Source organism: Cydia pomonella, chromosome 6 (assembly GCF_033807575.1).
Source record: "Cydia pomonella isolate Wapato2018A chromosome 6, ilCydPomo1, whole genome shotgun sequence".
Classification (NCBI taxonomy): Eukaryota; Metazoa; Arthropoda; class Insecta; order Lepidoptera; family Tortricidae; genus Cydia; species Cydia pomonella.
Genome location: NC_084708.1, coordinates 698,965 through 714,238, shown reverse-complemented (window position 1 = coordinate 714,238; position 15,274 = coordinate 698,965). Strand labels below are relative to the sequence as shown.

Here is a 15,274-nt window from a genome sequence, read left to right as displayed (position 1 = left end):
TTCTCCTAGACTTGCGGACGCTAGGTTGCGTGACAGTCGTGCACAATTATTAGCGAATACGCAGTGGTTAACGGCTCCACTCCACTATACGTGCAGAAACACGTTGTATACAATACCAATAAAAATATCATTAGCGCGATGTAGAAATCACCGCGTTCGGTACAGCGCCATCTAGCGTGAAATTTGGCAAACCTGTTGGTATATTAGTACTCTACCGTAGCATAGACGCGAACAGATGATCCGTTTCTTGTTTCGTATGGGCCATAGAATAATGTAGCTGGTACATACCGCTGTCGAGCCTGCTCGCTGAAGCAGGTGTCGGCTAGGAACCGCAGTAGTTCCTTCTTGGCGAGCTTGTTGAAGTAGCTGGCGCATTGACGGTAGCGTTGCATCCATTTCTTGTTGCTTGATGAACCGTTACTTGGCTCCTATGGAAAATATAATACATTCAATCTTTGAACGGTACGCCTGTCGTGCACGGCGCGATCGTGAACCTTATCGTAATGCACGAAGGTTGATATTGGGGCATACTTTACTTTTACGCTTTGGCTGTATCAAAGAGAATTTAAAATAGACGTAGATTGTCAAAATAAACGTAGCCACCTGTACAAGTAAATTGCACATGCATCATATTCATCATTTGCCCCATCAGCATTTAGTTTATATAAAAGTGTTAAATAACATCGAAGACATACAGAAATTTTGGGAAATTGAAGATATTCCAGCACAAACACTCAATACCAATGAAGAAGATGAGTGTGTCAAATACTACAAAGAAACAACAACAAGGTTGGCAGACGGAAGATATCAAGTACGGATCCCTCTGAAAAAAGCTGGTCTACAGAAACTAGGCCACTCAAAAAGTAAAGCTGTGGCGCAATTCCGGCAATTGGAATACAAATTCAACAAAAATAAACATATTGCGCAACAGTACAAGTCATTTATACACGAATACCTATCAATGGGTCATATGACTATATCGCCGACTAAACAATGGCGGAACGCACGTGAGGCACGTGAGGCGAGTGAGTGCTACTTACCACATCATTGCGTTTTAAGAGAATCAAGCACCTCAGCTCTTCGGGTCGTATTCAATGGATCAGCGAAGACATCTACAGGAGTCAGCCTTAATGATATCATGCACAAAGGGCCTAACCTTCAAAAGGACCTTTTATCGCTCATCTTAAAATGGAGACAGCACCGTGTAGCTTACATCGCCGACGTCGAGAAAATGTTTAGGCAAATATGGGTACATCAAGAAGATCAGAGTCTGCAGAAGATTATTTGGAGAGATTCGCCAAACGAAATGTTACAAGAATACCAACTAACAACAGTTACCTACGGTCAAAAAGCTGCACCCTTCCTAGCAATGATGACCTTAAAACAATTAGCCCATGACGAAAGATCAAAGTACCCTGAAGCAGCAAAAGCGCTCGAAGAAAGTTTCTATATGGATGACCTTCTTCACGGTTCCCATTCCGTTTCATCAGCCAAGCAATTGCAGCATGAATTGCAAAAGCTACTACAGTCTGGAGGCTTTTACTTAAGAAAATGGATGTCAAATTACCAAGAACTGGCCAGAACCGACAATCAAGATACTTCAGATGAAAATAACTACTACTTTAAAGAAATGGAATCAAGAAAAACATTAGGACTCCAATGGGACCCCTCTCAAGATATATTTCATTTCGAAACAAAAATGGAAATCGTTTCGGACGTACAGCAAAACACTACCAAGCGTCAGTTGTTATCAGAAATCTCCAAACTATTTGACCCCTTGGGTTGGCTCACACCCATATCCACCAACTTGAAGCTGCTTTTCCAACTTTTGTGGAAAACCCCTCTGAAATGGGATGACAATATACCAAGTGATATGCATAAAGAATGGTTAATTATTAAACAAGATATAAATAATAATATAAACACATTTAAAATACAGCGATGGATCGGCACCGGCGTTGTCAGCGATATCGAGTTACATGCATTCAGTGACGCGACGCCGCGAGCTTACGCGTGCGTTATCTATTGCAAAATATATATAGAAGGCCAGCCGAAAATCATCTTACTAGCCGGAAAATCAAGATTGGTACCGAATAGCAAAATTATCTCCCTACCAAGAGCAGAGTTGTGTGGAGCCCATCTTCTTGCAAAATTAACGACCAAGGTAAAACAATGTTTAACCAACCATAATATCAAGATCTATGGTTGGGTAGATTCGACCGCAGTTTTGGGATGGCTGCAAGGTGATCCTAACCGCTGGAATACATTCGTCGCCAACAGGGTGCGACAAATCACAGAAGTCATCCCTCCCGAGTGCTGGGGCTACGTTAAATCAGCAGAGAATCCTTCGGATTGCGCAAGCAGAGGACTTACCGCGTCACAATTAAAACAACATTCTTTATGGTGGCAAGGGCCCACCTGGCTACCGACGTTTCAAGCAAAGAGTCAAGATAAAACCATTATTTACACTACGAACGAAGAGCAAAAAATCATGCAAGTTAACGTCGCCGTCAACACTGAAACAGAAGATAATATCATCGACCAGCTAATTGACAAATATAGTTCGTTATCAAAACTAGTGCACGTAGTAGCCTGGGTCCGAAGATTCATCACGAAACAGCAAGACAGAAAAACTGGCAATTATCTTCATTTATCGGAAATAAGAGAAGCAAAGGCCTTAATTATCAAGCGGGTTCAAAAAGCAGAATTTCAAAATGAATATCATGATTTGAAAAAGGGTCGACCTATTTCGACTAAAAGCAACATACTTGCTTTGTGTCCATTCTTAGATGAAGACGACATCCTGCGAGTCAAGGGGAGATTGAGAAACGCGTACATCGCGTATGACATGAAACACCCGATCATTTTGCCCCACAAGCATCGATTGACTAGCCTTATCATTGATAACGCACATAAAATGGTTCTTCATGGCGGCGCCCGACTAACCCTAAATTTTATAAGAAACAAATATTGGATCGTCGGAGGCAACAGCGTCACTAAGCAATTTATTCGACACTGCGTGACATGCAAAAAACAAAAAGCCAACCTGCAAAATCAAATCATGGGAGACTTACCTGCATCAAGAAGCAATTCATCTCGTCCTTTTGAACACACTGGCGTAGACTTCACGGGGCACGTATTCCTCAAGGCCAACAAGGGTCGTGGTATCAAGACTACTAAAGGATACGTGTGCGTGTTTGTCTGCATGGCTACAAAAGCGGCCCATCTCGAACTGGTATCGGACATGACAGCATCCGCTTTCATAGCAGCGTTGCGAAGAATGGCTGCGCGAAGAGGTACTCCATTACACATGTACAGCGACAATGGAACAAACTTCCTTAAAGCCAGCAAGACACTTCAGGAAGAATACCTCGAAATCCAGAACATAGTAAATCCAGAGTGCCTGGGTACGATATCCGACATGGGAATCTCCTGGCACTTCAATGCACCCGCATGGCCAACAGCCGGAGGCTTGTGGGAAAGTTGCGTCAAAGCGTTCAAGTACCATCTAAAACGGGTCATTGGAGATCAAAAGCTCACTTATGAAGAATTCAGCAGTTTATTAGCACAGATCGAAGGTTGTATGAACTCAAGACCACTGTGCGCTATATCAGAAGACCCTGAGGACATCAACTATTTGACCCCTTCTCACTTTCTAAGCAGCGGTCCAACTCTAACATTGATAGAGACAGAAAGAGACTTGCGTACAAGATGGCAACTCACTCAGAAAATATTTCAAGACTTATGGAAAAGATGGCGTTCTGAGTACCTAGCACTATTAAACTCTAGAAGTAAATGGAAAAAACCTTTAGCCAACATCAGCCTTAACGACGTTGTGCTCATTCATGATGATAACCTGCCACCAGGCAAATGGGCAATGGGCAGAGTTATAGAGCTACATCCGGGACAAGACAGATATGTAAGGGTTGTGACCCTTAAAACGAATAACGGCATATTAAAGCGTCCAGTACTCAAGCTCTCTATTTTGTTGAAACACCCCGAAGAAGAACTACCTAAAATGCATCAGAAGAGGCCGCTACCTGACAAAGAACTCGAAAAGCAAAACTCAACAAGAAATCCTCAAAAACTAAAGGCAAACAAGGCCAGGTTTTCGCTGTCATCAATGTTCGCAGCACTGTTATTATTTTTATCATGCCTCTCAACCGGTCAGTGCGATGTCAACATAATACCATTTCGCGAAACACAGGGGCTATACTTCGATAAATTAGCAGACATGATGTTAATTTGAGATGAATGGAAACTAGTCGTCTATTATAACATGGAACCTTATTGGGACGCAATGAACGCATTACAAAAATACTCCCGATTCTTAAAAGATACCTGCGAAACTATCAAAACACAAGTCCACTGTGACATAATAATACTACAACTGCGTCATGGATTCTCAGAACTCGAATACTATAACCACCTGTTGCTCAGTCAGCATTCGAGCACGCGACAAACCTCACTACGAGTACTACGAACTCTACGCGGCCTTGTCGACGGTGTCGGTTACGTCGCTAACAGCTTATTCGGCGTATTGGATGAAAGGTTCGCCGAACAATATAAAAAAGATATAACACTTTTACGAGACAACGCTAAACATATGGCTTCCCTTTGGAAAAATCAAACATCCATTGTTGAAGCGGAATACAATTTATTAAAACGTACCGAAGACACTATGAATCAACAACATAAAATGTTACATCAACATATAAACCATATGGATGAAGCTTTCAAGAATTTGCAACAAAAGGTAGAAACTAACAACATTATCAACGACTTCAACTTAGGAGCCACTATAGCAAGTAATATGCTCCACAACCTAAAAGGAATGCAAGACATGTTATTAGACACCATCACCGATATACATCAAGGACGTTTTAACTTACACATGTTAACTCCGGAACAACTTATTAATGAGTTAAGCACCATAGCAAGCACCCTACCCAGAGATGTTTCCCTGCCAATCGACAACTTACATTCAGATCTCCGCAAGATATACAACCTGCTACAAGTAAAGACAAGGATGATGGAAGACGTCCTTATCGTCGAGGAGCCACCAGCCGCCACGCCGCTCCAGCCCCGGGCGTCTCCGCGCTTCGCCGTAGTCAGCGAGACTCGTCAACACAGCAACGAAGATCACAGCGAGACGACAAATCTTTCGCGAGTAGATAAAGCAACATCCCTTTCATTTAAAGTAGTTAGTTTTAATTAAATTTAAATAATGTATATCAAGTTTTACGCAGCATCTTTCTCTCATCTCAACCGCCCCCGGAATATGTACAAGTAAATTGCACATGCATCATATTCATCATTTGCCCCATCAGCATTTAGTTTATATAAAAGTGTTATAACTAGTCAATAAGTACCTTTTTCCATTCATTAAATAATCACGTTCGCTACTGTATAAGTGTGCACACCTATCAAGTTATAATAAAGCAAGTTTATATCAAGAATTCGTCTTTCGTGTTTCACATTACTATCAAGAATCTATCAAGTAAATGTTAGAGTTAGCAAGTACTCTAACACCACCGTAAATTACTTAATTCAGGCATTAAGTCTGCCATTTGTACAATTTTATGTCGTGCAATAAAGTTTAAATAAATAAATAAATTTACTGCCATCTTTTGACACGTGATTAAAACTTTTAGAACGCCATTTGACTTTGATCCCTATTCTTTCACTGATATGTGTTAAATTTGTTAATTATCAAAAAGTGGCCCATCTACTCGGGCATAGGCCAAAGGTATAATGACTTTTAGGATGTAGAACCGCGTATGCTAACAAATTATAACTTCAAAGAAAAACACAATAATTAAATACGAAATAACATCGATCCGTTCACATTTCATGAAAATTATTGAATAGTATTTGATGACATTTGGGATGCAGGAAGCGTAATTAGATGGCGAACTTAAAGAATGGATACATACATATCGCGTTTTCTAAGAAAGCTATAAGAATAAAAGGAGGGATATATTTCTAGTGGAAAAACTGGAACATTTTATCACCCATTTCCATTTTTTCTATATTTTTCGGGTTTCCATATGGTTCCGAGTAGGGAATGCAAAAACCGGACCAAATTGAAAACCGGTTATTAACCGAAAAACATGGCCTAAAACCGGTTAGATGGAAAGCTGAAAGCAACGTCCTTAGTAGCTTGGTGACCATGCCATGTAGACTGAACTGTACTCACACTGAAGAAGTAATTAGTGAGCCACATGGTGTAGAGCGTGTGGACCGGTAGAGGCAGATGGAAAGCCGGAGGCAAGGTCCGTAGTAGCTTGGTGACCATGCCATGTAGACTGAACTGTACTCACACTGAAGAAGTAATTAGTGAGCCACATGGTGTAGAGCGTGTGGACCGGTAGAGGCAGATGGAAAGCCGGAGGCAAGGTCCGTAGTAGCTTGGTGACCATGCCATGTAGACTGAACTGTACTCACACTGAAGAAGTAATTAGTGAGCCACATGGTGTAGAGCGTGTGGACCGGTACAGGCAGATGGATAGCCGGAGCCAAGGTCCGTAGTAGCTTGGTGACCATGCCATGTAGACTGAACTGTACTCACACTGAAGAAGTATTAGTGAGCCAAATGGTGTAGAGCGTGTGGACCGGTAGAGGCAGATGGAAAGCCGGAGGCAAGGTCCGTAGTAGCTTGGTGACCATGCCATGTAGACTGAACTGTACTCACACTGAAGAAGTAATTAGTGAGCCACATGGTGTAGAGCGTGTGGACCGGTAGAGGCAGATGGAAAGCCGGAGGCAAGGTCCGTAGTAGCTTGGTGACCATGCCATGTAGACTGAACTGTACTCACACTGAAGAAGTAATTAGTGAGCCACATGGTGTAGAGCGTGTGGACCGGTAGAGGCAGATGGAAAGCCGGAGGCAAGCTCCGTAGTAGCTTGTTAACCATGCCATGTAGACTGAACTGTACTCACACTGAAGAAGTAATTAGTGAGCCACATGGTGTAAAGCGTGTGGACCGGTAGAGGCAGATGGAAAGCCGGAGGCAAGGTCCGTAGTAGCTCGGTGACCATGCCATGTAGACTGAACGGTACTCACACTGAAGAAGTAATTAGTGAGCCACATGATGTAGAGCGTGTGGACCGGTAGAGGCAGATGGAAAGCCGGAGGCAAGGTCCGTAGTAGCTCGGTGACCATGCCATGTAGACTGAACTGTACTCACACTGAAGAAGTAATTAGTGAGCCACATGGTGTAGAGCGTGTGGACCGGTAGAGGCAGATGGAAAGCCGGAGGCAAGGTCCGTAGTAGCTTGGTGACCATGCCATGTAGACTGAACTGTACTCACACTGAAGAAGTAATTAGTGAGCCACATGGTGTAGAGCGTGTGGACCGGTAGAGGCAGATGGAAAGCCGGAGGCAAGGTCCGTAGTAGCTTGGTGACCATGCCATGTAGACTGAACTGTACTCACACTGAAGAAGTAATTAGTGAGCCACATGGTGTAGAGCGTGTGGACCGGTACAGGCAGATGGAAAGCCGGAGGCAAGGTCCGTAGTAGCTTGGTGACCATGCCATGTAGACTGAACTGTACTCACACTGAAGAAGTAATTAGTCAGCCACATGGTGTAGAGCGTGTGGACCGGTAGAGGCAGATGGAAAGCCGGAGGCAAGGTCCGTAGTAGCTTGGTGACCATGCCATGTAGACTGAACTGTACTCACACTGAAGAAGTAATTAGTGAGCCACATGGTGTAGAGCGTGTGGACCGGTAGAGGCAGATGGAAAGCCGGAGGCAAGGTCCGTAGTAGCTTGGTGACCATGCCATGTAGACTGAACTGTACTCACACTGAAGAAGTAATTAGTGAGCCACATGGTGTAGAGCGTGTGGACCGGTACAGGCAGATGGAAAGCCGGAGGCAAGGTCCGTAGTAGCTTGGTGACCATGCCATGTAGACTGAACTGTACTCACACTGAAGAAGTAATTAGTCAGCCACATGGTGTAGAGCGTGTGGACCGGTAGAGGCAGATGGAAAGCCGGAGGCAAGGTCCGTAGTAGCTTGGTGACCATGCCATGTAGACTGAACTGTACTCACACTGAAGAAGTAATTAGTGAGCCACATGGTGTAGAGCGTGTGGACCGGTAGAGGCAGATGGAAAGCCGGAGGCAAGGTCCGTAGTAGCTTGGTGACCATGCCAGCGGTTTCGGGCCGCATAACGGATAAGATGTGTGAAGTGAACTCGGCTTCTGAGGCAGGCTCGAGGAGGATCTTGTAGTCCAACTCTGTACGAATAGGACAAGTTAAGCTGCCGTAGATCCAGAGAGCGGAGTTTTTAAAAATTCGTACCACTCTTTTAGAACACAACACAACACAATAAAAATCAGGAACATAGGTCTAAAACGCACTTTAAACATTTGTAATCATTTATGCACAAAAGCTAAAAATATGAAAATGACTTCGAAAAATGCGCAATTTTGAAGTAACTCATCGAATGCTTTTTTTTATTAAAAAAACATGTTATCCCTGGTTACCATTAGAAGCAGCCTTGACTTTCTTCAGCAGCTTGATGTGTTCAGCCGCCGTGAGGCCCCACAGCGGAGGTTTCTCGTCGACACCCTTCAGGATGGTGAAGAAGTTGATCAGCGCGTGGTGGTTGGAGCCGTTGATCTTCGGCCAGAGGCCTTCGCGGATTCTGAACAGTAAAATAAATGACTTATCAAAGATGACCAAAAAAAAAAATTCAAAAATTTATTCTGCAAGTAGGCTTCAAGGGCTCTTTTACAAGTCAATAAAACATTTATAGTAACATCATATAGTGACATGAAAAATACATAACAACATTTATAAATACAACAGCCAATACCTAGGTAAACATTACATTATAATAATCTTAAAATAAATATTACTACAATACAATAGAGATGTATAGTCTCTATGGTTAAAAAAACATTAAATCTGGAGATGTAAAAAATCCCCAATTCTAATACTAATAATATTTAGAGATGTAAAGTCTCTCCAAGCGTCAAAATAAAATTTATACTAAATAAATAAACCGCGTCTGGACTGTTAAGCTAGCAGTCTCATAAACTAATGCTACAGAATACATAACTAGTATGCACCAAGTCAAGAATGTTACACAATATTACAGAGACGGGTAGTCTCCACGGTTAATACATCAATTTTGGAGATGTATAAGGTCCCCACCGTCTGAGAAAGATAATAATACACAATAATAATGACATTTATAAGATTTGGAGGTGTAAAGGTTCTCCAAGTGTCAATACATGTTTCACGTCAAGAGACTGTTAAGCTAACAATCTTAAAACTAGTTCTACAGAATACATAACTACTATATATTTAATATGTCAATGTAATCGTCAAAATAACTAAAACCAGCTTCACTAGAGTCAGACCAAGACAAGTCTGCAATGATTTTGATTGACTTTAAATTGATTGACATTATCCACAACTTACTCAATCAATGTTTCTTTGGTAATAGTTAATAAGTTCCCTCGATTTCTCCAGGTGACCAGGATACCATCATTAGATCCAGATCATGAGAACGTCAAGCCAGTTTTAAGTGTGTTGCTTTAAGTTTACTCACCGAGAATGAGTAGTAGCGTCGCTGCAAGGTAAACTTGAAACTAAGCTGGAGAGCGTAGGGTCGCTTTCCGCGTGCTGCAGCCACACTTCTAAGGCGTCCAGGTCGTATTTGGAAGCCAGGGAACATGCTAGCTCTAGGTGCTCGGGGTTTGGGGACCTGGGAGCCAAAAAAACATATATACATACAAAAATATTAACTACACACCTATACAGAAGAAAATAATACAGAAGGAACAAATTTCAAAGAAAAATAGTGAAAATGTTAACAGATTATGAGCTTCAACAAGTATCTATCTTCATAATGTTTGCAGCAAAAAGGAAATGAACGGGCCGGATGGCCAAAATGATCTGGACACAAATATTATTAAAAAAGTTAATAATGTAAATCATTTTGAATACCAGGCCCACTTATTAAGTGAATTCTGCTGCGGCGTATTGTACAGTCACGTCTGAAAATATCGATACGAAAAAAGTGCCAAAAATATATATACACGACTTTATTGCCCATATATTAAGGTAGAGTATACATATTTATGGCACATTTTTTGTACCGATATTTTCAGACGTGACTTGACGCGTCAAACATAAACAATAAAAAAATAACAGCGTTTACGTATGTTACTCCTGAGGAATAGTTAGTCGGTGAAAATTAGAAACGGTTTTAAATGTGTCCCTAAATAAATAAGCATTATTTTCTTAAATATTACTATCAAATGATGTGTTAAAAAATTTAACTTTACCCCAGAGGTTTTGCGGTTCGTGTTTGGGTATACCCTAAAAAGATCTATGTCTATAATAGGCTAGATGACTACTTTATTAATGGTATCAATCGTTCAGGTTTATTTTTTAGAATCAAATGTCTATATGGGACCCATTGCATTAAAGCAATACAAAAGTCAGAAATGACAGTCAACGTCCGACAGTCTTACTTCACTCGCGAAACGCTCCCAACAAAACGATAAGCAAACGTGACGTCACGGTCACCGAGAGCCCATCTTGAAGTATGAAAAACATTAAAATTATGGAGTGTGGATTTAAAAGGAATGAAATCACTTATGGTAGAACTGTTGCAAAAGTGTCCAACTGTCAGCTATAAATAATAGTTCCAAATCTCTCCAGAGTAGCGCTAGAGTAGCTAGAAACCGAAGCGTTATTGACGGAGGGAAGTGCGCTGTCTATGATTTGATTTTTTTTCCAAGTATTCTAGGTATTGTAGCGCCACCTATTTAAGGTTTTTGATGACACTTTTTGGTATATGGAGATTTAATTCCTTAATTCCACCTTCCATAATTAAAATTGCGATTTTGTCGGTGAAATAGGGAGCGTGCATGAACTGTAGGAGGCAGCACAGGAGTCGTCAGATTTTTGGCGCGAGGCGTAAATGTGATGTTTATTGTTCCGATGTAGCCCACAAGATGGCAGAACCTACTATGCACAAGACAACACGTGACGTGTACATGTGCATGTTTATGGTTCCGATTCAGGCCACAAGATGGCAGACCCTCCAACGCGCACGGTCCCTATATTGCGTTTATGTACCTATATATTTGCTATACAATTTTTTTTTTGATAAAATTTAAGAAATGATACCCTTACTTTATTCCTTTTTGGAAAAAAAAACCTTTAATTTTGAAACTTTCAGGTCTTATATTTTTTGTCATTTTTTTATATTATTTTAACCTTTTGAACGCCACGCCTATCGTACGCGCGTAATCGTGAACCTTGTCGGTACGCATGAAGGTTGATATTGGGCTGTAGCCGCGCGCGTCACATGACGTCTTTGGCGGTCAAAAGGTTAATATTTTGCTATCTATTTGTTATAAAATTGAACATGTGTCATCATCCCTAATTATGGGGTGTTTAGGTTTAGGTTAGTTATAATTATGTTGTACGTCCGTGATGGATAAACCGTTGATTCTTAATTGTATTATTGTCAAGATCTTTGTACACGGTTAAACAATAAATCTTATCTTATCTTATCTACCTGGCCAGCCTATAAACAATCTCCTGGCGGTAGTCGGGGTCGGCCGCGAACAGCCGCCCGTCGACGCGCAGCCCGAGCGCCCTGACCCGCTGCACGTGCCCGCAGCCGCCGAGCTTGGCGAGGCAGCGGCGGATCACCTCCATCTGCTCGTCGGACGCGGTCTGCCCTTCCAGGGTCATTCGGGCTAGCTGCGTCATATAACAACACACGTGCTCATTATTTTTTTCTGCTCTAAACATATACTCAAACCAGCCATTAACTAGCAAGTTGCTAGAGCATCACTTTCTATAGGAGTTAGAAGATTTAGTAATTTTTTAGTACTTTGAGTAAAGGTTGAGTTTGGGCAGCTAAAAAAAGATACGTTTCCATTATTTTGGAGTACTCTATAACATTTTTTTTTTCTTCCTCGCGTTGTCCCGGCATTTTGCCACGGCTCATGGGAGCCTGGGGTCCGCTTGACAACTAATCCCAAGATTTTGGCGTAGGCACTAGTTTTTACGAAAGCGACTGCCATCTGACCTTTCAACCCAGAGGGTAAACTAGGCCTCGTTAGGATTAGTCCGGTTTCCTCACGATGTTTTCCTTCACCGAAAAGCGACTGGTAAATATCAAATGATATTTCGTACCTAAGTTCCGAAAAACTCATTGGTACGAGCCCATCCCGAGCGGGTACTCTATAACATATATAAATATAAATCAAATCGGCACCGGACAGTTGCGTACCTTTCCTTGTCAGTCAGTTCTGCACGTGGTACTATTTAACCACGACCTGGGCATGGCCATGTCGTGCTACAGGTCGCTACGCACTGACCTGGTCCGGTTTGGTGAGATACACGTTGTCCCTGAGGTCCGGCGCCGAGCACTCCAGCACGTTGGCGTACAGGGCGGCGCTCAGCGCGGCGCGGGAGTGGCGCCGCTCCCACGGGCGGGCGTCGCGCGCCGAGCGCAGGAGACACGCCACACTCAGGGCCGTGTCCTTATTCAGGAGCTCTTCGGCGACTTTTTGGACCACTGGGAAAACAATTGTACGGACGGCGTTAATGAAACAACAGCTCCGATGAAGATTATGATTTATTCTGATGTAATTCGGCAGGTTACACGATTATATATGCAATGCTTACGTACTAATTATATACTACACCACACGCCTCACCAAAAAAGGAAAAAAAAAGAAAAATGCAATTTTGTTTTTCTATTTCTTTTTTTTTTCCGATGAAGATTATGATTTATTCTGATCTAATTAGGCAGGTTACACGATCATATATGCAATGCTTACGTACTAATTATATACTACACCACACAATGGTGAATGTGAGTATGCCGCTCGGCACTTTGCGAAATGAAAATCATTATTTTCAGGCAACTATTGGCCTTTTATTATGATAATAACGGGGCAGAATTTAGCGCACGCGCTGATAGATAGATAAATATGAAATAAATTCATCTAAGTTCATCCGCTACAGTGATGTTTAGAAATCGGAGCGGTTGAGTTGTGGATTCAAATATAACTACTATACCAGAGGTGGCCAACTTGATTAGACCCAAGATCTCCTGTTTACTGACGAAACCCTGTGCGATCTACCAATTACATATTTCGTGAAACCTTAAATGAAACTGGTCTACGTATTTATATTTTTTGCCTTGCCGCGATCGACTGGACTAACAGTCGCGATCGACCTGTTGGCCACCCCTGTACTATACGTTGAATTTTCTGGTAACTGAAATAAAATCATAATTTTAAAGTACTCGCATGATCACTAGTTATTATAATGAGGACCTACTTGATATTAATCCTTTTCACACTTCATTGTCTAGTCTTAAAAATGATACTTAAACGTAAAGTGTTTTAGTTCAAGTATTAAAAATAATTGAATAAAATACAATGTATAAATGTAAATTTCCGGTTGTCCTAATACCTACCACATAATAGTAAAAACAAAAAAAAAATACTACTACTCCGATAATTAATGAAACCGACATGAATATTCAACCTATGTACCAATCTTCTACTTAACATCCATATACATTCACACAATCATTATAAATAAATATTATAGGACATTATTACACAAATTGACTAAGTCCCACAGTAAGCTCAATAAGGCTTGTGTTGAGGGTACTTATATAGACAACGATATTTATAAATACTTAAATACATAGAAAACACCCATCACTCAGGAACAAATATCCATGCTCATCACACGAATACATGCCCTTACCAGGATTTGAACCCGGGACCATCAGCTTCGTAGGCAGGGTCACTACCCACTAGGCCAAACCGGTCGCCATTATTAATTTTTTTTTTTTTTTTCTGCCCTATTATTGTACATTAAACGTAAGAGTTTCATATGATATTTTGATACTGATTTAGCTCTGAAGACTGGTAATAAGAATTTAAGTATGGCTCATGATTTCATTTTCTTTCTGCTGTTAGTATGTATGTTAACATTATGTACTTAACAATGAAGCTCCAGATCTATGATTCTTAAGTATGTTAAGTACACTACATTGTACATCATACCCATTTGTATATGTGACTGTTTGTGTTCTAAATAAATAAAAAAAAATGGCTAATTGAGATAATTGACCGGTGGCTTTCAAAGAATTGTTTATTAAATTAGGCCTATTAACAAACACTTTCCAGCTCAGGTTTAATAAACCTGTGATAACTGATTACACCTGTTGGTGTTGCCTTGTCGATGTTTGCATGTGTTACCTTCGCCCTCTGGATGAGGTGTGCAGTATAATATAAACATATGTATACCTTCGCCCTCGGGATGAGGTGTGCAGTATAATATAAACATATGTATACCTTCGCCCTCGGGATGAGGTGTGCAGTATAATATAAACATATATATACCTTCGCCCTCGGGATGAGGTGTGCAGTATAATATAAACATATGTATACCTTCGCCCTCGGGATGAGGTGTGCAGTATAATATAAACATATATATACCTTCGCCCTCGGGATGAGGTGTGCAGTATAATATAAACATATGTATACCTTCGCCCTCGAGATGGGGTGTGCAGTTGTCCAGACAGTTCTGCACGTAGTACCACTTGAGCACGGCCTGCGCCACGCTCTGCTCGTGCGGGTTGGGGGCGCTGAAGGAGGTGTAGTTGTAGTAGCTGTCTGATGTCTGGTGCTCGGGGTACAGGGTGCGGTAGAACTCTTGGCAGTAGATGGCGTGATCCGATGCGTCGGTTGGTTGGGGCTTCGGGTCACTAGACAAAATGGCGATACATTTTCATTTCATGAGGGGGTCAAAAGAAATCGATAGACGTATCGAAAACGCCTGGAAGAGCTTCTGATCCATGAAGGCGCTAGTGAAGAGCAACCTTCCACTGACACTAAAGCGCACATCGACATGTGTATCCTGCCTATCCTAACCTACGGCGCCCAATCTTGGTCATTAACGGAAGCCCAGAAGTCCCGACTCAAGATTTGCCAGCGAGCAATGGAGCGCAGCATACTAGGAGTTCGCAGAACCGATCAGGTTAGGAACTCAGAACTGCGCTCCAGAACTGGTATCATAGATGTGGGTGTTAAGGCCGCTAAGCTTAAGTGGGGTTGGGTGGGACACGTCTGCCGAATGCAGCCGGATCGGTGGGCCAAATTGGCTACTGAATGGACACCGCAGGTTAACCGCGGCAGAGGCAGACAAAGAAAGAGATGGCGGGATGACCTCGACGCAGCAACTGGCGGGAATATGCACCAAACCG

At 41.9% G+C, this 15,274-nt stretch overlaps 1 protein-coding gene across 1 annotated transcript in view; it reads right to left on the bottom strand.

Moving 5' to 3' along the window:
• LOC133518677 (NBAS subunit of NRZ tethering complex-like) overlaps nt 1-15,274 on the bottom strand; it is a 79,291-nt gene that overhangs the window by 17,489 nt on the left and 46,528 nt on the right. The window contains exons 28-34 of the mRNA XM_061852352.1: nt 14,556-14,776; nt 12,363-12,562; nt 11,552-11,739; nt 9,569-9,724; nt 8,496-8,656; nt 8,059-8,246; nt 289-428 (exon numbers count right to left, since the gene is read on the bottom strand). Coding sequence (XP_061708336.1) covers nt 289-428; nt 8,059-8,246; nt 8,496-8,656; nt 9,569-9,724; nt 11,552-11,739; nt 12,363-12,562; nt 14,556-14,776 — 1,254 coding nt within the window. The remainder of the gene's footprint in view (nt 1-288; nt 429-8,058; nt 8,247-8,495; nt 8,657-9,568; nt 9,725-11,551; nt 11,740-12,362; nt 12,563-14,555; nt 14,777-15,274) is intronic.